This window comes from Tachysurus fulvidraco, chromosome 14, assembly GCF_022655615.1.
Source record: "Tachysurus fulvidraco isolate hzauxx_2018 chromosome 14, HZAU_PFXX_2.0, whole genome shotgun sequence".
Lineage (NCBI taxonomy): Eukaryota > Metazoa > Chordata > Actinopteri > Siluriformes > Bagridae > Tachysurus > Tachysurus fulvidraco.
The window spans coordinates 21683145-21710603 of record NC_062531.1 but is presented as its reverse complement, the minus strand read 5'-3'; the positions used below and the strand labels follow the sequence as shown (position 1 = coordinate 21710603).

The window sequence follows — 27459 nt, the reverse complement described above, 5'->3', positions numbered from 1 at the left end:
TCCTTGAAATTCTACTTGAGATTCCTAAGTAAGTTGCACAGAGCTTCCTAAATAATTTCTCTCTGAGAATCAGGATTGAGTCTGTTGTATGGTTCCACATACAAACTTTATGGAGCATTCAAAGGGACCTTCATGTCACCTTTTCTATGCATGTAGGATTTAGATGGCTTGATAAGAATATAACTGTCAGTTAAACTTGTACCATGTAGCAAACATACAGTAATGCAAGTTCTGTGACTTCAGTGATCTCACTGAACCTCTATATGTTTTCTGTGAGTGGAAAACTACAGAGTTCAAGATCTTCCAGATTTTCCAGGACTTCAGGTAAGGAAATGCGTCAACTAAAAGCTGGATTTCAATAGACAATCGCTAGCAGACAATTGCATTAAAATCATCCAGCTGCCCAGTGAGCACCTTTCTCACAAAAACAATCATATATATAGAAGAAAGCAATGAAACATTACCCACGGTGATATCTGAGCTAGACCTGGAGCACTGTCATGATGGTACATTTCTATAATGAATATGACAGTGCTAAATTAATTCTAGGAAGCCAAGTATCCCATTACAGGTATCTCATCAGAAATGTATGATTTGACAATTTGTCATGTGGGAGATGGTTTAAACATTGGTGAACTTGTATGGCTTTTAAAGCGTTCTTTGTCATCCTGACGGTTCTCACTACGACAAGAAAAACAAATGCTGTAATATATTTATCCTCATTCATTCTCATGACTTATGTTAGATTATGTTCTCTGATATATCCACGATTTCCGAGCTTCAGAACTTGAAAGTGAATCCCTCAATAGTTTAATTGAATGGGAAATCATTTCAGCTTGTCAGACTCGCCAGCCAATCAGATAAGACGTGTCGGCACTGCTTGAGTTTTTTTGTATGCAGTCATACATTTTGCGTACAATCTTGAGGCATGAACTTATCTAAGTGCTGATATGGCAAATGAAGGGTAGATGGATTCAGTGGTGGAACTGCTGCTGATGCAAATTTCTAGCAAGAGATTTTCTGAAAAAATTGAGTAATTATGAGATTCATGAATCGCATGGTTGTTGAAAGCCAGCGCATTGTTTCCTAATCACTATGATCTTATCCACTTAAAGATCTTTAAAGACACATATAAGCCCTAAAAGACTAAAACTATTTTGAAGAGTGTTAGATGACCACCATTCAACCGCATAAATGATTCAGTACCAGTATATAGTGGGGTTACTGTAAGTTCTATTATGCACAGAAATTACAAAAGAGGTTGGCAGGAACGATGGAGTAAATGGCATGGATCACATTTCCAAAGAAATCATGGTCAAAGCCTGGCTGGTTAGTCTGATATTATTAACCCATTAACATATATACTGTGTCAGTTCTTTTTTAATTCCTGACACAAAATGCTCCAAATGTTAACATACATATATAACAAAAATGTGCAAATGTTACATTAAATGTGATATTCTGTATTTATTCAAAAATACATTTGGTAAAAGAAAACAAAAAACATGGATCTAGTGAGTAGTCTCAATCACTGTAACTTCAAAATTTGTAAATTTAAATTTAAATTTTAAAGTCCAAAATTTTACATTTCGATTTGAACAAAAAAAGTTGATTCATTGTTTAAGACACAACTTACAAAATTGCTTAATTCCCAAAACACTGTTTACACTGTATTTATACATTTTACAGTTAGTTCTGGGCATAAAAATTTCCACTTCCTAGCTCATAAAATTCCACATCCGAGCTCGTAAAATTCCAATTCTGAGCTCGAAACACTTACTACTACTTACTGTATGTCAAAGTGGCAAACGATCCATTTTTCATGAGTAACTTTCAGGTATAAATATATGAAAGCTTGTCAGGAAAAAGGGATGCCAGATTTACCAGAAACATCTAGAACACCTATGAGATGGTACAAATCAATGTGAGCTTGGCCATATTTTGTACAAAATATCGGTTACTCGATATCAATTTCTTGTTTATGGAACTGTTACATAAAGGAAACATCAGGTCAGATTACTTATGGATGAATAAAAACTGTAGCCATATTCTGTGTAACTGCGCTCTTGCATAAATAGAATGTTCTGTACACTTTAATGTGATATGTTTTCCTTTCCTGGGAAAAAAACAAATATCAATTTATGAATTACTTTTAGAATTAAATGTGATGTCATGAGGAATGAGCATTGTGTGCATGTTTCTGCCTCGTGGCTTGCATTAAATATATATGAGAGATACAGAATCTGTAGCCTACCAAATCTATATTCTGTAAGCTTTGTCCAGACAGATATGATTCATTTTGTCAGTGAATTGTTTTGAAAAACAATTGTTTTGATGTAACTTAGCCTCCCCAAAATTGTTCAGATATTAGCAAGCTAATTTAGCTAATTAGCTATCATTCCTTATGGCTAAAAAGAAAATTGTATTAGTAATTTTTGCTGTTGCTAGTCTTTTGAGTCAATTGTTTTACATGTCTCAATTTTAGTGAATGTTTACAGAAAAGAAGTATAATTCTTTCACAAAACTAACTGAAATTGTATATGTTGGACTTGTTTCTGTATTGCTATGAGAATGAATAAAGCAAATGACTGGGGCACTTTGGTACAAGGTTTGGCTATGAATGAAAGTCCACTAAAGTACATTATGCTCCAGACACAATCTGTCAAAGAAAGATATCATATCAGGACTCTACACTCAAAGGGAAATATACAAGAGAAGAAAAGTATTTGAACGTTTGGTCATTGATCTGAAAAACTGGTGCAAGTCCAAAAGCAAACTCATTAAATAAAGTCATTATCACCCCCAGAGTTTGATAAATGATAAACAATAAAAAAAATGCAGCAGTGCTCCCTGTTTGGAGGACATAGGGTTCAGGGTTCAGTGGAGAGTGGAAAGAAAATGGTGGTTAAGCCTCAAAAAAAGACACGATGAGGTGAACTTCCTACAGTAGCTCATAAAATTCCACATCTGAGCTCATAAAATTTCAATTCTGAGCTCAAAACACTTACTACATACTACTACGTAGTTAGGTATATCTTACTTATGTCAGAGACATCACCAGCGGACATGGCAAAGGATCCATTTTTCATGAGTAACTTTCAGGTATAAATATATGAAAGCTTGTCAGGAAAAAAGGGATGCCAGATTTACCAGAAACATCTAGAATACCTACAGTATGAGAAGGTACAAATCAATGTGAGCTTGGCCATATTTTGTCCAAAATATCAGTTACTCGATATCAATTTCTTGTTTATGGAACTGTTACATAAAGGAAACATCAGGTCAGATTACTTATGGATGAATAAAAACTGTAGTAATATTCCGTGTAACTGCTCTCTTGCATAAATAGTCTCTTCTGTACACTTTGGTGTGATATGTTTTCCTTTCCTGGGAAAAAACAAATATCAATTTATGAATTACTCTCACTCACTCACTCATTTTCTAATACTTGTCTGAACTTCTTGGGTCACGGGGAGCCTGTGCCTATCTCAGGCGTCATTGGGCATCAAGGCAGGATACACCCTGGACGAAGTGCCAACCCATCGCAGGGCACACACACACTCTCATTTACTCACACAATCACACACCACAAACAATTTTTCCAGAGATGCATGTCTTTGGACCGGGGGAGGAAACCAGAGTACCCGTAGGAAACCCCCGAGGCACAGGGAGAACATGCAAACTCCACACACACACGAGGCGGAGGTGGGAATCGAACCCCGACCCTGGAGGTGTGAGGCGAACATGCTAACCACTAAGCCACCATGCACCCCCTTTATGAATTACTTTTAGAATTAAATGTGATGTCATGGGGAATGAGCATTGTGCACATGTTTCTGCCTCGTGGCTTGCATAAAATATATATGAGATACAGAAACTGTAGCCTATTGAATCTATATACTTTAAGCTTTGTCCAGACAGATATGATTCATTTTGTCAGTGAATTGTTTGAATGTTTGGTCATTGATCTGAAAAGCTGGTGCAAGTCCAAAAGTAAACTCATTAAATAAGGTCATTATCACCCCCAGAGTTTGATAAATGATAAACAATTTAAAAATGCAGCGGTGCTCCCTGTTTGGAGGACATAGGGTTCATGATTCAGTGGAGAGTGGAAAGAAAATGGTGGTTAGGCTTTAAAAAAAGGACATGATGAGGTGAAAGAAAATAGATGGAAAGAACAGCAAGGAGATCATTAGGGATTTTTCACATTTAATTAACAGGAATTTCTCAATTTCTGCCAAAATGTGTATGAAAAACGACCAGTGATACAATGCTAGCTAATAACACTAGATATTCTTCACAAACCATTTTGATAGTCTGCACTACATCATGCAGAGTCCATCAATGAATCTGTCTCTTAGGTTTTAAAGTACTATTGTTCCCCTCAAAAAAAACAGGCTTAACATAAAATCAGAACAAGCTACCTTGCTAGCAAAAAAGAACTGAAAACAATAAAACATACGACTAGCCATGTGAAATCTTTTAAACGCTCAATAGTCTGAAATATTTTTCTCTTTTGCATCGACTCTGACCGGCCGGTCCAACAGGTTCTAGAATTTCAAATCAAAATGTGAAAAAGTAGAAAGTGTTTTAAAGATTTCATTCCCTCTGTGGCTCATGTCCATCAAAGATATTTTGTTCAGCTCTTTGTTTGTTCCCCTGCTTTAAATATACAGCTTTTAATATCAGGACGCCTTCTCATAAAGAGGGTTAATTGATCCTGGATCAGAGGCCCAGTGGTGGCAGCTTGGTGGCACTGGGATTTAAACTGACAACCTTCCAATCACTCCTTCCCGCCTACTGATCGGATGATTGTGAGTTTGAATCCCAGGGCCACCAAGCTGCCACCACTGGACCACAGATCAAGGGTTAATTTACCCTCAATTACTCAGCTGTATAAAATAAAAGTGAGATAAATGTAAGTTGCTCTGGATAACGGTGTCTGCCTAAAATGACCAATTACATTTATTCACCTGAAAGACTTTTCTTTTTTTATAGCGACTCAGATAGAAATCAACCAAAGCACAGAGTCGAGCAGGTAAAGGTTATGACACATGCCTTAAAAATAGCGCCTGTAGCCATGGGATATAAACTAACCAGAATCTTAACTTCTGAGCTCTTACTGCCTCTTTATTACACTTTAATAAGATCATCATTGACTCATCAAAGACCTCTAGAATTTCAGGGCAAAAAAATCCAACGCTAGACATTGTAAATCGACTCAACGTACTTTTACCCCATGTCTAAAACCCCACGTCACCAGGGAAAAGATCTCTGTATGACACACACACAGTCACACTCATGTGGACATGTGGTATGGGTTTTTGTCTGCATTGATAATCATTGCAAACGCAGTTTAGCTGTAAGCGGCCAGACTTTAGTCTGCTACACAAGTGAACGAGAAAAGGAGACCGATGGAGTGTTTAACGGGTGAGCAAAGGTCACGACCTAACACACAGCCTGTGATCCCGAGGCTGAACGGAGGTCAGTGTGTCGCATTGATTCACACCAAGTTCAGGAGCTAATTAAACATGTGGGGGCTCTCATGATTAATGATGCCATGTTAGGATCTATTGAGTCAAGTGACACATGGTAGCCCTGTATTAGCACATTTGAACTAATTTTGCTGGATGATTATTTGTTGCAGGTGAAGGGTTAAGGTTCAAGATCAACCTCTCCATATATGGTAATGTCTGTGACCACATTCACGGAGGAAATTGCATTAAACCTGTCATGTCCATGGCACTCACTAGGGTTCATCTTTTGTCCCTTAGGCCATTGATTATTTTCCAATAAACTGAAGCCCAAGGCCTGGATTCGTGAAAAATCTTAGTGCAAAGAGTTTCTTTTAGTGACAAAATGTGGGCATTTCCCCTTAAAATGAAAGAGAAGCTCCCGGTAAAGGTAAAAGCTATTCATAAAGCATCTTAACCCTTTAAAGAGCTCTTAAAGTCAAATGTATGAAAGGTGAAGAGGGAGAAAAAATGTATTGCATACAATATTTAAGAATGACAGTGAGTTAATAAGATGATATAGATTAGATCATGTTGGGATTATTTTTGTGACCAATCACATTACAGATAACATCTAGTGCAGAAATGATCATTCTGCTGCTATGACATTTAGAGACACACTAACATCTCTGATACAGAGCTGAAATGCCTCTATATAATTTGCCTCTATGACATTTCTGCAATGTCTCGGAGATGTTTACACTTACATTACATTTATTACATTTATATTACGTTACGCTAAAAGTGCTCCTATTTTTTTTATTATACAACCAATCACAAGAATGTGTCATACCTAGTAAAGGGTTAAGCTCCGCCTCCTCTCTAAGATAAATGTTGTATTTTCTTGATCAGATTTGCTCTGTGATTGGTCCTTAATCACTCTTAAGATAAGATTCCTAGTTAGACATTTTTAAGCCAAATTAGTAGCTCTCTGAGATCATTCTTATACTCTTTATAAATACGGGCCCTGAATTGTTCTTGTGTTTTTATACCTCAGTTGTTTGTCAGTGATCTGTCAACTGTTAACTGTTAAAGTCTCTTAACAGAGCTTCACTGATTATATCTCAACAATAAATAACAACACTTCTAAAAAATCTAAAGATTTTTTAAAAAATGATTTGTATTATTAGGCTTTATGATCAGGTGGAGCATCTGCCATACAGTTCACGTCTTTGGGATTTAGTTGTTACTATAGAAACGAAAGCCTATTCGCATACAAACGTCCTGTCAGAGCTCCTGTTATAGACAGTTAGATAATAATAAAGTTTATAGACATGTGTGTGTGTGTGTGTGTGTGTGTGTGTGTGTGTGTGTGTGTGTGTGTGTGTGTGTGTGTGTGTGTGTGTGTGTGTGTGTGTGTGTGTGTGTGTGTGTGTGTGTGTGTGTGTGTGTGTGTGTATGTGTGTGTGTGTGTGTGTGTGTGTGAGTGAATGTGTATCCGGTAAGGAAACCCGACCACCGTCAACTTTTAAACTCTTGTTTTCTTTGAGCAAGCTGAGAGGAAGTGATCTATTGATCGGAGTAGCTAATGAGGGAAGAATGAGAGAGGGATGGATCAGATGGGAGGAATGAGAAATGACTGGAGACAAAAGATGGGGAGGTGGTGTGTGTGTGTGTGTGTGTGTGTGTGTGTGTGTGTGTGTGTGTGTGTGTGTGTGTGTGTGTGTGTGTGTGTGTGTGTGTGTAGGGAGGAAGCGGCGACCTGTCTTCCGGATTGGATTTCGGTTACAGAGCAATACCCTGACTAAACTCTGTGCTCCAGCTGCTGCCAGGTCAGTACACGACAGAGCGAATACTATGTTCCCAAAAATAGCGCCAATATTTTAATGCCTGGCTGCTATTCCTTTGAAAAACATCTCTCAGTTTCTGCACTGACAAGAAGAACGGCTTCCATTTTCTACTGAATAAAGAAAGAGGACCTAATCAGCGAGAAGAGCTCTGGGGAGAAGAGCACTGTCCATTCATCTCAAGCAGACATATAAATCTGATAACAGGCTGTATGACAGAGGCGTTAATTCCATAATGCTGCTGAATTCTCAAATCTGATTGGCCAGAAGGTGTTGATTCATTTTCTTTAACAGCAGGTTAGAGTTTATATTAATGCACCCAGACTAATATATTATCTTTTTGATCAAATTAGCCCACATTTTCACAGACTTGGGCAGAGACATTTCATGCATCATCAAAAAATTTGCATTTTGTGGCATTTTTTTTTGTAATTGTTGCAGCCAAAAATTGCTCGATTTTTAGCAGCTTTAGTCAAAATTTGCATTTTTTGTGTTTACTGTTTTTTGGGTTTTTTTGTTTTTTTTTTGCATTTTGTGTCAATTTCTACAGTCACAAAATTTCAAAATCCTGTGAGGTCTGATTGTGTTTTCACTGATAGGAGTTTAAAAGAAGAATGCTATTAAAAAACAAAACACTAATTCAGGTTTTCTGCAAAACAAAAAAACAAAAAAAACAAAACACAGACTAATCAAATTTTCAACACAAATGTAGAAATTTGCAGCAAAATCAAGCATTTTTGGGAATAATCACAAAAAATCTCTACAAAATCAAGGTGGGTCTACCCCATAGACTGCCCCAGTGATTGCCCCGGTGACTTCCCCAGTGACTGCCCCAGCGCCTTCCCCAGCAGCTTCCCGAGTGACTGCTCCAGAAACTGCCCCAGCAACTGATTGATTGTTGTTGTTTTTTTTTGTCCTGTGTAATTGCCCAAACTCTACAATACATTAATAAATACATTAAAAAAGACTACATTTGAAAAGTTGAACAATAATCTGTCTTTCATCTGATACTCAGATGTTAATAATGATGTTAAAAAGAAAAGAAATTGGTGCATATTTGTTCTCTGCAGAAGCGAGTGAAGGCAAAACGATCCACAATGCTGTGACCAAATCCTTACATAAAGATTTCTAAAGTTACACAAGAAGAGGATTGTTCCAGAATTTTCTCTGAGGTGACTTATCATTCTTTCTTTCTCTCTCTCTCTCTCTCTCTCTCTCTCTCTCTCTCTCTCTCTCTCTCTCTCTCTCTCTCTCTCTCTCTCTCTCTCTCTCTTCCTTTTTCCCACACACGTCACTCAGCCCCTACACTTCTGTGTATTTACTGCCCTGCTCAGCTCCACTCAGGACAGAGGTGAGAGGTCAGAGTTCAGTGGAACACATGAGTGAAAAGCTGAGAGAGATGAAGAAAGATTAGTGTTGAAGTGGGAAAAAAAAAAAAAGTAAAGACAAGCGAGAAGGTGTAAATGTAGTAAATGGGAGAAAGTGCAATTCTTTTGTATTTATAATCTCAGCAACTCTTATTTTTGTTAGAAACGATGAAGGTCAGGAAAAGATTGTGAGCAGAGAAGCAGTAGGAGTGTGACGGCAGCAGAACAAGCGGTCATTCAGATGTTCCTCACGGCTTCACAGCCGCAGTCTGACTAAACATTCCTCGGATTGTTGCTCTCCCAAATTTCCACACCATAGAAACCTTCCACATCTTCAGCTATGTTCGTCTGAGCTCTGGCTTTAGAAAGCGGAGAAATGCAGAGAACATGACTGTCATGTTAACCTTCCCTCATCATCATCATCATCATCATTGTCATTATCATCATCAACCCCCCCCACACACACACTTTCATTCAAGTCAAAGAGCAACTAGAAACAAGAGCAACTAGAAACAAGGCAGTGTGTGTGTGTGTGTGTGTGTGTGTGTGTGTGTGTGTGTGTGTGTGTGTGTGTGTGTGTGTGTGTGTGTGTGTGTGTGTGTGTGTGTGTGTGTGAGTACATGTTCCTGTGCAGTGGAAACTAAAAGGCAGACTTTTTGTTCTTTAGAGGAAAGAGAAAGCCAAGGAACTGGAACACCCAGGGATTTAGAAGTGTGTGTGTGTGTGTGTGTGTGTGTGTGTGTGTGTGTGTGTGTGTGTGTGTGTGTGTGTGTGTGTGTGTGTGTGTGTGTGTCTATTTGTGTGTCTATGTGTCTTGGCATGATGTAAAATAAGAGAAAGGGAGAATTCTTCCACCTCCACAGTGAGACATGGGACATAGAGAGAACGTTCTGGAAAATTCACATCTAACCAAGTTTAGGTTCTCAAAAAAATGTATAAATAAATAATAAAAAAAACAAATAAATAAAATAAAATAATCCAAGGCTACCAGTGTGTGTTACAATTCAATCTGTGTCACAGATTCATGTTTTATTAAACATTTAAATCTTACCTTTCTCCATAAGTCTTGCATGTTTGAAAAGTTTAAAAATTGTCATTTCTATGCTTCAAATAACAGCACAATAAATCGATCGACGTGACTGAGTTTACGATAAGGGGCCATTTTGTGTCCCTCTGATATCGCATGTATGTAAGTTAAAGATAAACGTCAGACTTCACCACAAGAAGGATTTCACAGCAGCTTTTGTGCATATTTCAGATATAATCTACATTTCAGTCGTGAAATTTTAAATAAAAAAAATAGTTTTTGCCAAAAAATAAATGATAATTTAAAATAATAATTTTCTCAAATTTGGAGTTTTGAGTGACAAAAAAAATGGGGGGAAAAAAGTAACAAAAATCGATAGATTTGTGGTTTTAAATGAGACATTTACTAAAATAATAATAATAATAATAATAATAATAATAATAATAATAATAATAATAATAATACTTTTTTAAGTCTCAACAGATTTTAGGTTTTAAAAGAGACCAAACAACAATATCTCGAAACATTTGTACTTTTAAAGAAGACACTGACCAAAAAAACAAACAAACAAACAAAAATGTATCAGATACATTCAAATTTTGTATTTTCACAAGTGATAAAAATCTTTTACTTACTTGGTAAATCACATACCATTTCAGCACAACTTCTAAGATATCATACAAAAACTGAAAAAAGCCATAAGGCTGCTCTGAATGAACAGAAGTGGATTATGAAGCGGTGCTTACGTGCACGTAGCTAGAACTCGGGGTCTAATCCACGAGCCTGAATACAGAAGCGTCAGAATCACATCACACTCGTGTCTCAGACTCATAACGTTCTACCAAACTTAACAACATATACATTACTTTTAAAGACAGATAGAAAAGTAGAACAGTCAGATTAAAGACATGAGTGTAGTTTGTGTGTGTATAATAAACTCTGTACTTTATATTTTACTCTTCTAGTACCAGTGTGAAGTTGACCCATTCCTTATAAGAAAAAAAAATATATAAAAAAATCACATTCGGTTTGTGTTGTAGAAATGACGGTTTGTGTCAGTTTGGTTTTTGAGATTTTATTGCGTTATTCAGTGTTGATTTTAGTGATCTATCTACCCTCAGTCTTAGTTTAGTGCTCTAATATATCTCTATTTAGCTTTGAACCAAGAGTGGGCGTGGCCTAATCCTGGGAGTTTTTTAAAATCCCACTCGTTCCGTTTTAGTTGTATTTGCACCTGTAATATTTTCTATGTTAATTAAGTTTGAGTAAAGTGGCCTCTCTTAAAATGGGCAAGCATCCATGCCTTGTTGATTGTAGGATCAGGGTTCAAGCCCCAGCACTGCCAAGCTGCCACTGTTGGACCCTTGATCAAGGTATTTACCTCTTATTGCTCCAGGACCGCTGACCCTGTACCTCCAAACATTGTGATATGCAAAGAAAGAAATTCACTGTGCTGTAATGGATATGTGAAAACAAAATAAAGGCTCCTATATAGTTTCTATTTCCTTGAATATAAATAAACAAACCTCTCTAAAAGCACAGCAGCTCTGACCAGGCAGTTCCTAAGGATGAGTGAATGAAAGTAACATTCATGTATATAGGTGAAAATTGTCTTCTTTTTTTTTTCTTTTCGTTTTTGTCAAAGAAAAATCACCTACGAGATACGGATTTTACAATGTTTTAGTTTGGTTGTGAACTGAGTGGTACATGGCTCCGTACACTGAAATCTAGCGGTTAGAGTAATCTAAGAAACCCAACCAACACAAACTGTTATTTACAGCACAAATTAAAAAAGAAAAAGAAAAAAAAGAAGATATTTTTTATTTCTATTTAAATGGGGGACCGGCTTGCCAGATGTGTTAAGTGTGTGTGTGTGTGTGTGTGTGTGTGTGTGTGTGTACAGGGAGAATAAAAAAGGCAAGGCACACATGTGATGATTCATTTATGAGGGTGTCCATTAAAAACTATGCCACTATCTCTTGCTCCCTCCGCGAGTCTCATCCTGCATTAGAGCGTCACAGCTCCATTTATCCACTGACACAAATTCCATTACCAACAAAATAGTTTTGCCCTTTGCGCTGGGCAAAGGGACGTGGTCGGATAACAGCTACAGCCAGTTGTAGACGAAATGGTGCATAGGAGGGTCTTCTAGCACAAAAAAAAAAAAAAAGATGGAGTAAGTAGCTTTATGCTGGTTGCTGATTGGCTGCACAGCTTGGTTCGGTCAGTAGCAGCTGGGATAAGCCATGAGCTTTGTGTGTGTGTGTGTGTGTGTGTGTGTGTGTGTGTGTGTGTGTGTGTGTGTGTGTGTGTGTGTGTGTGTGTGTGTGTGTGTGTGTGTGTGTGTGTGTGTGTGTGTGTGTGTGTGTTTTCTGTCCCAGAATGGTCCATTTTGACAGTTCGGTCCAGTTTGCACCACTCTTATCGGCTCACCACTTCCACTGGAACGTTATGAAATAAAACAAAACCTATAAAAAAAATTAAGCAACACAAGACATGACTTAACGTTGAAAAAAACAACAACACATAAATAAATACATATAAAAGGGATGCAACACAAGATAGAAATCATAGGCAGAAATACATCAATAATAATAATAATAAAATAATAATAATAATATCAACAACAACAACAACAACAATAATAATAATAATAATAATAATAATAATAATAATAATAATAATAATAATAATAATGACAAACATAAATGTGTGGAAATTTAATTATCTTTTATTTGACCCCCAAAATATAAGGCTGTTCTTGTGTTAAAGTGTTAATGAATGTTACACAAAAAGGATGACTGTTATGTAAAAAGTACGCAAACCTGTAGTTATTTATTTATTTATTTTAAAGCTTAAAATCATGTCGATGCTTAATAACAACTTTCACTGACCACTTTTTAATCCTGTTTCTTCTTCAGGAACATTAGAATGATCTGAATGTGGGAAACAGGTACACGTGTTTAATAAGATGGCATTGAAATAATAATGAAAAAAATAGAAAACTAATTAAAAAAACGCAAAGCACGAAAGGAAAGGAAAGATTAAGAGTTAGTTAAGACGTATAGTCTGAGTCGGGGGGGGGGGGGGGACTTTTTCACGTCAAAGTTTCAGAAAACTCCGACCTTCTGAAAGCCGAGTCAAAGAGAAAATAGAGGTAATAGAGGATAAGTAATATTGTAATGCAGCTACATTAGATCAGGAAGCGCCGAAAGTGGATGGAGACAAAGAGTGCCAAAATCCAGAAGGTGTAAACCTGAGCCGCAAACCTGGAGGAGACGTGAGCGAGCTCGCTGGTGGAAAATGATGTCTATCCAAGTGTAAGTTTGAAGCCATTCGAACACGGGTCACGGAACGAGATTCCCTATTCATCTTGTACCCTGTAGCTTCCTGTTCGATATACAGTCAGTCTCCAACTAACACATTTTAACAAAATGTCTTCTAAAATTGTTCTTAGGTTGATTAAGGATAAATAGGATTAAAAGGAATGTGACAGTGTTGCCAAACTAGGAGCCGTGTGTCCCAGGATGTGTGTTTTTACAAAGAAACAGGAACCATGTAGAGGAGTTTCTTGTAAATAAAACTCTCCAGGGTTTGGTGTTCGATTCCCACCTCCTCCATGTGTATGTGGAGTATCAGGGTTTCCTCCTCCAGTCTGAAGACATGCAGTTATAAACTGACTGGCATCTCTAAATGATCTTTAGTTTGGACCCTCTCCAGCATGTCCCATGCCTTATGCCCACGAGTCTCCTGGGATAAGCCCCAGGTTCCCTGGCGACCCTACATAAGTTGAGCATCAGTGTAAATAGATGGATTGAAGTTAAATTCTGCTAACATATCAAAACCTTTGTACAATTTTCTGGCCATTCAGAATCTTCAGGAAAAAATGTTCTGGAAAGCTGCTTTGAGACATAGGCAATTGTAAAAAAAAAAAAGAAACGTTCCATATATCCACCCCCCCCCCCACCCCCCATACACCACTTATGTGTATTGAAACAAAACCAAACTGGCAAAGATTCGGACATAAAGTTATATCTTTAAGAGTTATTCAAGTGTTGAAATGTTCGCACCGTCCATCAATCGGCTCCTTCCGTAGTATTTACGTTTTTTTTTCTTTTTTTATTATGAAGTTTTTACCTACAATAAAAACAAAGAGTCATATAAAGAAGATGTCCGCTTCCTTAACACTAAACAAATAATGCTAAATGATGCGGCGGCTCTTTAATGTTCTTTATGAAGTTATATAGTGTGCAGAATAGTGTTGTGATGGTATGATGACATTGAGATAAATTATTATACAGTTCACTTTAGATAGATAGATAGATAGATAGATAGATAGATAGATAGATAGATAGATAGATAGATAGATAGATAGATAGATAGATAGATAGATAGATAGATAGATAGATAGATAGATAGAAAGAAACTTTATTTAGTATCCACAAACTGTTCAAATAAAAATGTAAAATGTCTGTGCAAATCTTACATTTTAATTTTAATTTTAATTTGAAAACTCAAAATGTTAAAATGTATAATGTATTGGCTAGCTATCAATGACTAGGAATTTTGTTAATAAATTATTTATGTCTATAATCAAATCCCTCTTTTGCAAAACTTATGCGAAGTGAAAGAGCTGGAATGTTCTTTCGGATGCTCACTCACTCACTCTCTCTCATTTTTTACTGCTTATCTGAACTACCTTGGGTGACGGGGATCTCAGGCGTCATCGGGCATCAAGGCAGGATACACCCTGGATGGAGTGCCAACCCATCACAGGGCACACACACACACACACACACTCTCATTCACACACACACTCACACACTATGGACAATATTCCAGAGATGCCAATCAACCTACCATGCATGTCTTTGGACTGGGGGAGGAAACCGGAGTACCCGGAGGAAACCCCCGAGGCACGGGGAGAACATGCAAACTCCACACACACAAGGCGGAGGCGGGAATCGAACCCTGACCCTGGTGGTGTGAGACGAAAGTGCTAACCACTAAGCCACAGTGCCCCCCCTCTTTGATTGATTTTACTATGGAAATATCTGGACATACGATTATTCAGTACAGCGATATTGTGCTATATGGTGATCGAACCATTATGGGTCTGTTAATAAACTAAATTTATCATTTAACTGTATGTTGATAAGAGCAAAATCGGTTATGGCAACCGGTTTACACCGGTTTAAAGTCACAAAGTGAAGGTCGGACACGGGTTAACACTCCACTGTTTCACTGTATCACTGTACACTGTGCTGTAGCTTGTGTTGGACTAAAGTCAGACAGAAATGCTTTTACAGGTGCTTATGGCCTGGAAAATGTTTTATAAGCCTACATGGAGTCTCCGAAGTGCATTTTGACTAACAGTATTCCTTTGAGTCCAAAGTGAACTCGATAGACGAGCTTGTGAGAGAGACAGAGAGAGAGTGTTATGTGAGAATGAGCTGCAAATAGGTAGATATTAAAATGACTACATCCATCCACAAACGATTCCTTATCTCAATACCGATCTGAGCAAAGTCTCCATAATGTTGCAGACAACTTTTTTCCTTCTGAGCTTTCACACATGGTTTCTTACACCGTGCAGACAAAGTGTAAGCGTTACTTTTCTTTTTTTTTTCAAAATGAATCACAACAAGCGCAAAGAAAGCATGGATACCAAAACATACAAAGTCTGTCTCGAGGCAGCGTCAGAGTTAACAGGATTACATGGCTGTGAGTTTAAAATTCCTGCAGTTTACCAAATCTTCTGTTATGAACAAACATGCTGGGAACTGGAGATGTGTAGCGAGTAGGGATTATGTGAATGATTCAGAGTTTTTAATAAGAATCAGGTGAAGGAATTCATTGATTGGTAGTAAACTGAACGAATCAGCTGAACTGCAAACTCTACAATTTATGTAAAGAGATCAACTTAATAGTTGTTAAACTGAATGAATCAGGTAATCTGGAATTGTTAAATTTAGTGAATTGTATGAAACTATTAAAGACTGGTTACAATTTGTGAATCGGTGGAACGATTCAGTGAAGCTTTGCTAAAAACTGAGTGAACTGCTTGAACAGATTAACTAAAGATTGGTTACATTTTGTGAATCAGATGAATCGGATAAGTGGTAGAAAATGAATGAATGAATGAATGAATGAATGAATGAATGAATGAATGATGAATCAATTCACTGAAGAGTTGTTAAATCGAGTGAATCGCCTGAACTGAATAACTAGAGACGGGGTAAAATTTGTGAATCAGGTGAACCGATTCACTGAAGTGTTGTTAAACTGAAATTAAACTGATGAACTGATTCTCACATTACACTATTATTCCTCTAAATCTAAATATAACTGATAAATGTCTGTAGAATAAAAATGAATCGTTGATATTTAATAAACAAACAAACAAACAAACAAACAAACAAACAAATAAATAAATAAATAAATAAGCCCACCAAATCGTATCTGCATGAGCAAAATAAAAATTGTTGAAAGTGTTACTGAAATTTTCATCCATCTGCATCCTTCAATATCTTCCAGCCAATAAAGAACACTTATGTAACGCTCAGCAAATTATTTATTTATCATTTTTTACATAAGTATTAAAAAACTCTATTTCTTTCAACAGTGTTATGTGAATAAATTTGACCCAAACTGAACTCTATATCATTTTAGCCCATAGCGTTCGAAGCCTAAAGCCTATGAGAATGTATGAGAATGATTTCTTTCTACGAACTCCGCTTGGACATCTGTGCACCCTGCAGTCTGTGATTCATACTTTGTGGGAATGAATCATTTTTCGAGTGCGAGCGATGACGCTTGTTTCTATGACAACGGTGCATGTGGTGGGCAGGCAGGACCACCCCCCAACACACACACACACATGCGCGCTTCGAGACGGGAGCGCGCTCTGAAAGGCTGCCGGAAGTTGAGGCTCAGTGATAACAGTTTTCAGAGACGTGACTCACTGCAGGCTGAATTCGCCGCTTAAACCACCAATTACACCACGTTAAACACACAAATCTTTCACAGACCACAGGAAGACGTGCCAAAATCACAAAAAAGCAAACACATGCTGCTTTATTTCTCCTTGGGTTCTGGAGGAATTAGTATGAGTTTGGAATAATCAATGGTGTGATCCAAATACTTGTGAACCACAAGCAGTAAACTTTTAAGCTGCAGTATAAATAAAGCACATTAATATGGACATCGTGAAAGAAGCAGGACGCTAGAAACACTTTGGGATATTTTTCCAGTACATTCATTCTGGCATGTTTGATGTCTGAATTTTGTGCTGTAAATATTTTATGCTATTTACTTTATATTATAGTTACAGTTTTATCATTATACTGAGACTTCCATCCATCTTCTGTACTACTTACTGTATCATACACTGGGGAGTAGGAAACCTGGAGTCTATCCCATGGGGCCCGGGGTACAAGGTGGGGGACACCCTGGATGGGATGGGTATGTAGTGCAGGGCGCAATCATGCGCACACACATTCACACACTACGGGCAATGAAGAGATGCCAGTCAGCCTACAGCACATGTCTTTTGACTGGAAGAGGAAACCAACAGGGAGAAAACCACAGGGACAAACATGCAGACTCCACACACACACACACACACACACACACACACACACACACACACACACACACACACACACACACACACACACACACACAGAGTTTTTCAAAATTTGTATTTTGTGTTTTTTTGTGGAATTGGTGAACTTGCAAGCACAAGATTCTTCTTTTAATCTCCTACCAGTGAAGACAAATATGTTCGATGCGTGAACAATCAATTTTTAACAATCAAAGACGACCAAAAGTTCATCGATTTGCTAAATAATTTCCGTTTAGCCTTTTGAAAAAAAATACTTTTAACATTTCTTCAATTGTTTTATTATTTAATAATTCACAATTGAAAGTTTGAGGCAACTTTAGAGTTCTTGTTTTTAATACCGTGATGATCCCAGCCCAGATAAATCATATGTCTGCGTAGATGAACTATTGCTAATGATGCGGATGATGATTTTTTTTTTTCTTTTGGTTTCCGATGGAATTCTAGCACAAGATAACACACGCAGCGCCAAAGCACAAAGCAGTACATTACACACCAAGTGTTTCCACAGACCTTAGAAAATGTCGGGTCATGAGGTGGCTGGAATCCACCGTGAGATATGGTGTTAAATAAAACACTATGTTTTTTTGTTGACATGATTATATGTGGATTCCTGTCACTACAGATGTATGCATGTTGTGAATGTACAATGTGTACATAATGTGCTTGTGGAATTGAATCTGTTGTTCATTGTATAAAAAAAGGCTGTCAAACCTCTCATGCAGCTTTTCTTAAAGGTGGTCATGATGGCCATAAAAAAAAAAGGCAAAAGGAAGTAGGAAGAAATAAGGAAGCAGTGGTCCTGAGAATGCTGAGCTAGTGAAGAGCTGATCCTTCTGACCTTGACAAGCTCCATTGATTTCCAGACTAAAAAAAAAACCTAAAGAAAACTGATACCTGCTCTTTGAATCATTGATAAGCACAAGGTTGCTGACTCGGACTCTCTCTCTCTCTGTCTCTCTCTGTGTCTCTTCCTCTTTTTCTGTTTTTTCCTTTTGACAGAGAGACCAGCGCACCCAGACTTCCTGAACTCGAGAGCTTTGGTTTCACCCTCACCATCTTCCCTCGCTTCCGCTGTGATCCACCTCATCTCTGCAGTTACAGCAAGGTCAGCATGGAGGAGCTACGCCCTGCAGATCGCCCTTGAGAGACATGCGCAAATACCGTCAAGCAAACCACAGTGTGAAAAAAAAAGCCTCTTAGGATATCTGAGATATCTAATCCTGCACTTCCATAGAGAGAAAAAGAAAACAACGGGAAACAATCGCAAGCTCATCCTGCGTTTTCTTTTTTGGATTTTTTTTAACTTAAGTTTTTTTTAACTTTTAGCGTTAAATCTACAACCCATGTTTTTACACGAAGGCCAGCTTCAGTAATCCGTTTACAATCCAGATCAAAAACTGATCGCATTCACAGCTCAGTCAGAACTGAACAGCAACGTGAATAATATAATAGTTATTCATTCTTTTCATAACAATGACTAAGGGGTTTAATGATGTCTATATAGAAATGATGGAAATGTAAACTTCCAGCAGGAATATTTAGCATTATTGATCCATCTCGAGCATTATTTTCCAGACCCTAAATTAAAAAAAAAACAAACAGTAGAAAGTCCTTGAATACGTCTGTATGCCAATCCTTGGCCAATAAAAGCTACCGCTATGGAGTCCAGACCTTCTATGGTCAGTCTGAAGGTCTTGCTATTAGAGCCTGCACCTTCTCTGGGTTGCTGATTAGAGAAAAAAAACAACATTCAAATTTAAATTAAAAATGTAAAAATGTATATCCTCAATTTATTTTTCCTATGTAGCTGCTTTGCAACAATGTCCAGGTATAAAAGTGATATACAATAAAACGGGATTGGATTGAAACCTGTATATCAATTGTCAAAAATAGAATATGTATGTGTATATAACTGTAATAGACTGATGATTATCTCCTACAGAGACACAGCACAGAGGTCAAGAGGGCAAGTTTAAGAAGCTCGTCAAACCCTGATGAATTTAAAATACGAACGATTTTCCCTACACAAGTTAAATACCCGTTGCAGCTTGTGAAACCCAGCACCTTCTAGTAAGTAAACGTCAGTAGAAAGCCCACAGGTGGCCCGAAAGCAAAAGAGAAGCGTACAGCTCTCTGAGATGAGCCGCTTAAAGAAAGAATCGAAGGAAGTGTTAAGCAATTAGTAGAGCACAGAGAACACGATGAGGAACAGCCTCCCACTTCATCCCTCCTATTGAAGCGTCTCTGAAGCTTTCATCCCTTAAGGACCCGCTTCCAAACCCAGCACAATGTCTCCTGTCCAAAGCCGGGACTCTTTAACGAAGGCCTGGCGGAGACGAGTGCTTACCTTTAATTCCAAACTTTGAATTGCGGCCAAACTTGAGGACGATGAGCATCAGGACAAAGCCGGTGAATGTGATGGCGGCGATTCCCACGACCACGTACACCTACGGAAGGGAACAGAGGGTATATAGACGGCGTTCCCACACTTTTCCCTTCCGCCCCAACACACACACACACACACTAATAAACACTGAATATCAAACACCACAAACTCTGTGAGTTTTTAGAAAAACACTCACAGCAACTCGATCCTCGGGTGGCTCAAGAGGCGTGTCATCTGCGTAGAGAAAAAAAATAATGACAATAAGCAAATATCCACTCGATGGGATTGTACTGTATGTCATTTTTCTTTCTTTGTTTGGAAAAAACAACAACTTTAACATGAATGAATGACACTCATCGGTGGTGTCGTGCTTTGCGTGTGTACCTGTAGTAGGGTCTTGAAAGGATGCAGGGTTAATAAGGAAAATAAAAGGGAAAGGAAAATTAAAAAATGAAAAGGCAAAGAATTCAATATAAATACAGTACAGTACACGAGACATCGACATGATATACACAAGACTGTAGCGCAAATGTCCAAGATAAAATACAACTTACCATAGTAGAGAGAATCTGTGGCTGTTGTGTCTAAATTTTGATGAGGAAAGAAAAAAAAATTAGGACTTCCATCATGTTTATTCTAATATGAATCTTTAACATATGTTTAATATAACTGCAAGAAAGTATCAACAGAGTGAATCGGGAGTCATATCACGGTTAAAAAATAAACGTAATTGCTCTGAGGTATCTAGTAATGAAATCACAGCGAATAAAACAGCTACTGTGACGTACCACTCTGAAATTTTCTTAGTATCGTGGCTCAGAAATTAGTCACTATAGTTCTATTAAGGAAATAAGTTTGATTCAGATTCTTGATTCCTGAATCGATTGTTCATGTCTTTATCTTAACTATAACTCTTGTACATTTGCTGGAAGGTCCAAATTGATCGGTTGATACATTTAGTAGCTCAATAGTTAAGGCTCCATGATACTGATTAGCCTGATACTGATTAGCTGCTCTTGTCTGGCCCTTGAGTGTGGCCCTTAACCTTCTCTACTCCACAGTGCTGTATCATGACTGACCCTGTATTCTGACCCCGCCGGGATATACGAAGAGAAGAATTTCATCATGCTGTAATGTGATTAATGTAATATTGGAAATGTTACTAGCTGTGACAGAGAACTCACCGTTCCACGGGTTGTGCATAAAGTGGGCGAATACGGATTTGCTGTCCCTGCCGTAAGGGTTACTAGCCAGCAGCGTGTATTCGCCGTTATTAATGTGTGTGGGGCTGTCGAGCTGCAGGCAGCCATGATACTCGTGCTCGGAGTAATCGTGAATTCGGGTGCTGATGAAGGCCCCCTCAATTAGAGGCTCCTTCCGTAACAGCCAGTGCAGCTTCGGCTGTGGGTTGCCAGATACGCTAAAGGGTATGCACCAGTGGTGGTCGGGGATGGCGTCCATAAGCTTGCTGATTGACGGACGGACTGGAGGCAACGCGTAAAAGACAGAAAAGAAACCCATTCATACTTGATTGCATTTTTTTTTGTTTAACTTGAATTACTCAAAACATCTGAATGTTCTCGATCCTGACTGTGAAGTCTGTACAAACTGAGATAGACTGTGAAGTCTATTTCCTCCTCTGTATGTTTTTGCAGAACAGATTTTTCAGCTTATCATTAATCATGAAATACTTATTATTCACATCATCATCTGTCATCAACATGAAATGAAACACTGTTTTTTTCTTTTTGGACCGATCCATGATAATGGTATCTGTGATGATATCATCAAATTCCTAATTATTACCATAACATATTGAACTCACAGTGAATGTCAAGGTGCAGCGAGACTTCATTCTCCCCGGCTGTGTTCTCAGCGCTGCACGTGATTTTACATTCGTTGTCGAGGGGTGAGAGATCTTTGAGTCTGAGAGTGGACGACTGTCCTGTAGTAACAATCTGGGAGAGAGAGAGAAAGAGAGAGAGAGAGAGAGAGAGAGAGAGAGAGAGAGAGAGAGAGAGAGAGAGAGAGAGAGAGAGGCTACAATGTATATGCAACTTTTTGAAGGGTAATTTGCAGACAGATCGCAAGACATGGATTACCTCATGGCTTGAATTAAGTGGGCAGGTGATCCAGTTGAGTTCAGGTGTTGGCATTCCTGAGGCATTACAACTCAGGGTTATGTTTGAACCCGCCATCAGGGAGACGCTTTTAGGACGGAGATTGACAGTAGGGACAACTGTAGAGAAAAAATGCAAACCGAATTGAGACTATGCTTGACCACAGATAAAAGTGGTAATAATAGTGATAGTGCTGATGACTGGTGAGAAGTTGTTGAGGTTAATCAGGTCTTGATGCATGATCCAAGGTGTCGCCAGACATCACTACAAGGGCTGTATGGGACTTTCCAACTCCTTTCTGAGTTCCTTCATTGGAATAAAAATCTCCTGCTCTTTCCAAATGGTTTCCACTGAAAGCCATTAAACGGCTGCATAGTCTTTCTGAATATCTCCCACAGTACCTACCTGACCTTGATGAAGTTATGTACTAATGACATGCTGTGTTGCAAGCCAGAGTGAATTAAAACAGCATGTTTGCATTAGTTATTGTCAATTTTTCTTCTTGTCCTAGGACATGGGAACAGAGAGAATTTGGCCACAACCCAGAAGATGCCCAAGGACGAGCGTCATTGATAAATGTCTCTTTGTTTGTATTCAGGGGGTTCTCTCTCTCTCTCTCTCTCTCTCTCTCTCTCTCTCTCTCTCTCTCTCTCTTTCTTTCTGCTCTCTTAGTCACTTGTTCCCTCTTTCTCTGCCCCTTTAGGCTAGAATTGCTTAAAATAGAAAGCTGTGGATCAATAAGTAGAAGCGTCTTTTTGCCCCCAGTCTGAGGATTATAGCTGAATGAGACCCAACAACCATATACTACATCTCAGATTGGGAATATGAAACATTTAGTATAGCTAGTAGTGGTATGGCAAGATAACCGAACTCATCACTAATTAGCAAAATCATTAAAAAAAACATTCGGACAAACACAGACAGCTTTACTTATTAAGCACTACAAGCCAGAGAAATGAGATAATTCGCACCAAAAATACAACTGAGCTAGAAAAATGCTAGTTATTTCCATATTTCTGCTGTTTGCTAGCTTGTATAAACTAGCATTTTGAGCTTTATTATACTGAGCTAATCAAGCATGTGTGACTTAAATCCTGGTGGTCTGAGTTAACCTTAATCCCAAACCCCATTGCAGAGAACATTCTGGAACACAACATGCTTCTCGCTAACTGTTTAGCTTCTCCTAATGATTCTGTCTACACTTAAAACAAATAAGAGTCTCTCAGGAGTTCTTGTGGATGGTTAAAGGTTATTACGTTATCTGAAACCATTTTGTGAATGAAAAATCATGTCTTCTAGGGCTCTGTAAATGGAAATTTTAAGGGATCCCTGAGAGGAACAAACCAAAGAGTGATCTCTGTGGTTAGAGCATCAGCTGCAAGCTGTAGATATGAGTTTGTTACACTGTCGACAGAATTCAACAACTGCCCTTAAACTTAGTAAGCAACTTTTTACTTTACATTTACGGCAAGTGGCAGACACCCTTATACAGAGCGACAAACATCTTTATCTCATTTTATACAACAACAATTGAGTGTTAAGGGCCTTGCTGTGGGGCCCAGCAGTGGCAGCTTGGTGGACCTGGGATTCGTACTCCTTACCTACACCTTAACACTAAAGCTACAACATTCCCCCAATTTTCTGCTATTGTTGCAGTACAGAGGCAGAAATTTGTGTAAAATCCTGATAAAATACAAACAAACAAATAAAACAAACAAACAAACAAACAAATAAATAAATAAATAAGCCAGATATCATGATATCATGAATTTGTAAAAAATAATAATAATAATAATAATAATAATAATAATAATAATAATTTAAAAATTAAAAATAATTAATAGCTAAAGGAAAATAAAAGATCTATGTAGTTATCAGTTTCATATAAAATATAACAAATAATACGGTAACTAGAGTATTGCCCACAGAAAGAAATTTTAATTCAAAAAGCAGATTTTTGGTTTTAAACAATTCTAATAGAAATCCTAGCTCTTTTACTAACAGTATATCAAGAGTCCTAATTGACAGCCAGTTAGTTCCATTTAGCAACTAAGCGCTCCAATTTAGCACCGATTTGTGACAAAGTTCTAACATTTAGCAGACGCTTAACACCATTTAGTGACCATGTACTGATTTACTGACAACATGTGTTTTGATTTATTAAGCTCAGTCTGATTAAGATATTGTCCAGAAATGAAACGATGGACGAGCTCCTTTTGTCCTGTGGCACCAGATTATTTTGGATAGATACTTTCTCCAGTTAATTCATGATCATCTATCTATCAATTCTATGCTTATAATTCTTTTTAAGCAGCTTATGATTCCTTGTCTAATAAAGCATCATGAAGCTGGAATAATGTGATAATTCCTTGATAACTTATAATCGAGGTATTGTTCATTATAACGGCATGTGATGTACTGGATAAAAGCCTTTCTAAGAGCGAATGTAATATTCGTTATCTTTAAAACTTTAAAACGTTCCTGTTACAGGTAAGATGTAAGACACTATTAACTTCATGTCTGTAATCTGATTTGGAAACAATTCCGGCTTCATCCGTACATAAAACCACCTACAGGACTTTAAATGGACAGGAAGCTTGACAGAAAAAGTTCTCTTTTATTTTAGTTTTTATTTATGGATGGGTTGTAAGAATTCAGATTGGAAAAACGTCAATAATTCGACAGTCCCATTACTCATTTTAAACATTTACAATGCTTTTCATAAAAGTTGATATTTAATAGCTCTTTTGTTGTCACTATATATTGCTCCGGAGTTTAAATTGAAAACTCACTTGATTGAATGTGGCTCACAGAAACATTTTAGCACTCAAATTCCAAAAATCTTCATAATTACAGCAAAGATTGTGTTGTTAATCATAAATGTGAACGAATAAGACAAAAGTGGTTGCGACATCTCGTTCGGGATTCCATGCATTACCTGATTATGAGGAATGAAGGACATTCTTATAGCGTGTTATTAGAGTCTTATGAATGAAATGACAATCACAGAGAAAGCAAAAACCTGTGAACTAAGATTTGATATCATTTGGTATAAGACAAGCATAAAGCACTGACAGTGTTCATTTGCATTTTTTACAGGATCAGACCAAGAACCTGTGTTTTCGATGGGTTCATCGGTTAAAAAAAAACCTATTACTTGAATGCAATTTCGATAAATCTGTTCCAGACTTGCAACCAATGTGACCCCATTCCAGTGGGACGTTAAAGCACTATTCTGCACATATCTCTTAATCTGTAAACAGTTCACCGAAAACCTGGAATGCTCCTTTTAAATTAAAATAGAGTCGTACCACAGTTGGGCAGAGTGAGCCTGGACAGATGCCTCCTCTTCCCTCCTTCCTCCACACACATGAGCTCGGCTGCCTCGGACTCCTCGCCTCGCCCCTGCTTCATCCACATGTTCTCACAAGAGCACTGCAGCGGGTTTCCTGAGAGCAGCCTGAAACACACACCGTCCATGTGCGGATACAAGGAAAACCATCAAAAGTCATCAGAATTGGGTTGTTTTTGCCAGTGATATATTTGGACATGAAAGAAAAAATGCATTTTATCAAAATTTTGTTTCTTTGCACTCTAACCTTGCCTTGGTTTACCGCTTGTAAAGGTGTTGAGGAAAATAAGGAGCCAGTTTAAACCATGTCTGCATTAAGACGTCTAGCTAAAAGTGATTTCCGTACGCAGAGAATTTTGCAACTTGGTGGATAGCTACGTGCCAGAGCAAATTAGCCAGAAGTCTAATCAATTCAATTTGTAAGCAGATACCGGCTATGAAAACGCCCGTTAAGGTCCTGCACCATCACGTCCTCATCAAAACAGAGAAGAGCACTTACAGAAGAGTTTTAAAATGCTTTAATGAATTAATGAAAAGACATTAATCACAAAAAAACAGAACCAAATGAACGAATCAAATCACCGCGAATCCCATCTAACTAAAGGTGATGAGAGGCTGAGGCGAATAATCAACGTGTGGACTTATTTCCTGTTGCTAATTCTAATTCTTCGCATTTCGCCAGTAAGTTAGGTTAGAAATGTAAAGGAAAACAGAATTGGATCAGTCTTGTAATGAAATAACTTGTGAGAACTTTGACATACTAGTTAAAGATAAAGATTTAGCAGTTTGGTATTTTTCAGAGCTATACACTCACAGGCCGATTTATTAGGAACACCTGGGGAAGCCTGCACGTTGTTACGCTTGATTGGTAATCAGCCAATCATGTGGCAACCAAACAATGCAAAAAAACAAAAAAAAACAACAACATGCAGATATGGATCAAGAGCTTCAGTTCATATTCACATCAAATGTCAAAATGAAGAAGTGTGATCTCTTTGATTGGTGCCAGATGGGCTGGATTTGGGTATTTCAGAAACTATAAATGTTCTGGGAATTTCACACAGAGCAGTCTGTAGAGAAAAGGGAAAAAAAAACATTGTGTTTGGATGGTCAGCAGGCTGAAACACCTTGTTGATGAAAGAGGTCAGAGGAGAATGACCAGACAGGTTTATGCTGACAGGAAGTCTACAGGAACTCAAATAATCACTATTTACAGCCATGGTGAACAGAAAAGCATCTCAGAACGCACAACATATCAAACATTGAGGTGGATTATTTCAGGGTCCTTATCCAGTTTAGGTAAGTCTTGTTATTGCTGTTGTAGCTCGACCATCTCAAGGTTTTAATGTGATGATTGTTGTGTGTGCAAATCCCAGGAAATCAGCAGTTTCTCAAGTACTCAAGCATCCACACCGCCACACCGCAAGTCCCATAGATGACACTTTTTCCTCATTCTGATGTTCACCGGGAATATGAACTGAAGCGCTTGACTTACACTACCGTTCAAAAATTTGGGGTCACTTGGAAGTTTTCCCCGGTGCCTCCCACTCAGTTTTCTGCACTTGTTAGAACCAGTTTGTGCTGTTCTATGATGGGACTAGTTCTCAACATGGTTAGATAATTTCTTATCATAAAAAAGAAATAAAGTTCTTCACCATTAAGTTCTTTCTTTTTTCCCATGTTGAGTCTGTAAACAAACCCACAGCTCCCGATGCTCCAGATAATAAACTAACCTAAAGAAGGCCACTTTTCCTCTGTACAAAAGTTTTCAGCTGTGCTAGCAGGATTGCAAAAGGTTTCCTAATAATCGTTTAGCTTGGATTACCGCTCATAACATGAGACTGAAACAGAGCGACAATGTAGATCTTTAATTAACATCTGGTTAATTTTAGGTTTCTGAAATGGATAAAAATGGGTTTTTCTTTGGAAAACAAGTACATTTCCAAGTGATCCCAAACTTTAGTGGTTTAATCATGTGATGTGTGTGCTGGTGCCACATGATTGGATGATCACATAACTGCGTGAATGGACTCGCAGGTCCCTAAAAAAGTAAACAGCGAATGTATGTAGCGTAAAATATCACATATATCTGAACACGGAAAGGGTTTTCCCAGACCACCAACACATATATTATTAACATGACTCACAAGTAGGAAATGTTCAGATGGTGAACAGTCTTCCAGGACAGCGATGACAGATTGTTATCCTTCAGGTTCCTGCACATGACAGTTACAATCATCACTGCAACGGTAAAAACGACAAACTGGAAGGACATTTTGA

At 38.0% G+C, this 27459-nt stretch overlaps 1 protein-coding gene across 1 annotated transcript in view; it reads right to left on the bottom strand.

The window, feature by feature from the left end:
* Positions 1 to 27459, bottom strand: part of ntrk2a (neurotrophic tyrosine kinase, receptor, type 2a) — a 48730-nt gene that overhangs the window by 17365 nt on the left and 3906 nt on the right. Inside the window, exons 4-12 of the mRNA XM_027167281.2 lie at positions 27327 to 27395; positions 25139 to 25287; positions 21810 to 21946; positions 21533 to 21665; positions 20892 to 21191; positions 20262 to 20291; positions 20092 to 20103; positions 19904 to 19941; positions 19669 to 19768 (exon numbers count right to left, since the gene is read on the bottom strand). Of these exons, the coding sequence (XP_027023082.1) occupies positions 19669 to 19768; positions 19904 to 19941; positions 20092 to 20103; positions 20262 to 20291; positions 20892 to 21191; positions 21533 to 21665; positions 21810 to 21946; positions 25139 to 25287; positions 27327 to 27395 (968 nt within the window). The remainder of the gene's footprint in view (positions 1 to 19668; positions 19769 to 19903; positions 19942 to 20091; positions 20104 to 20261; positions 20292 to 20891; positions 21192 to 21532; positions 21666 to 21809; positions 21947 to 25138; positions 25288 to 27326; positions 27396 to 27459) is intronic.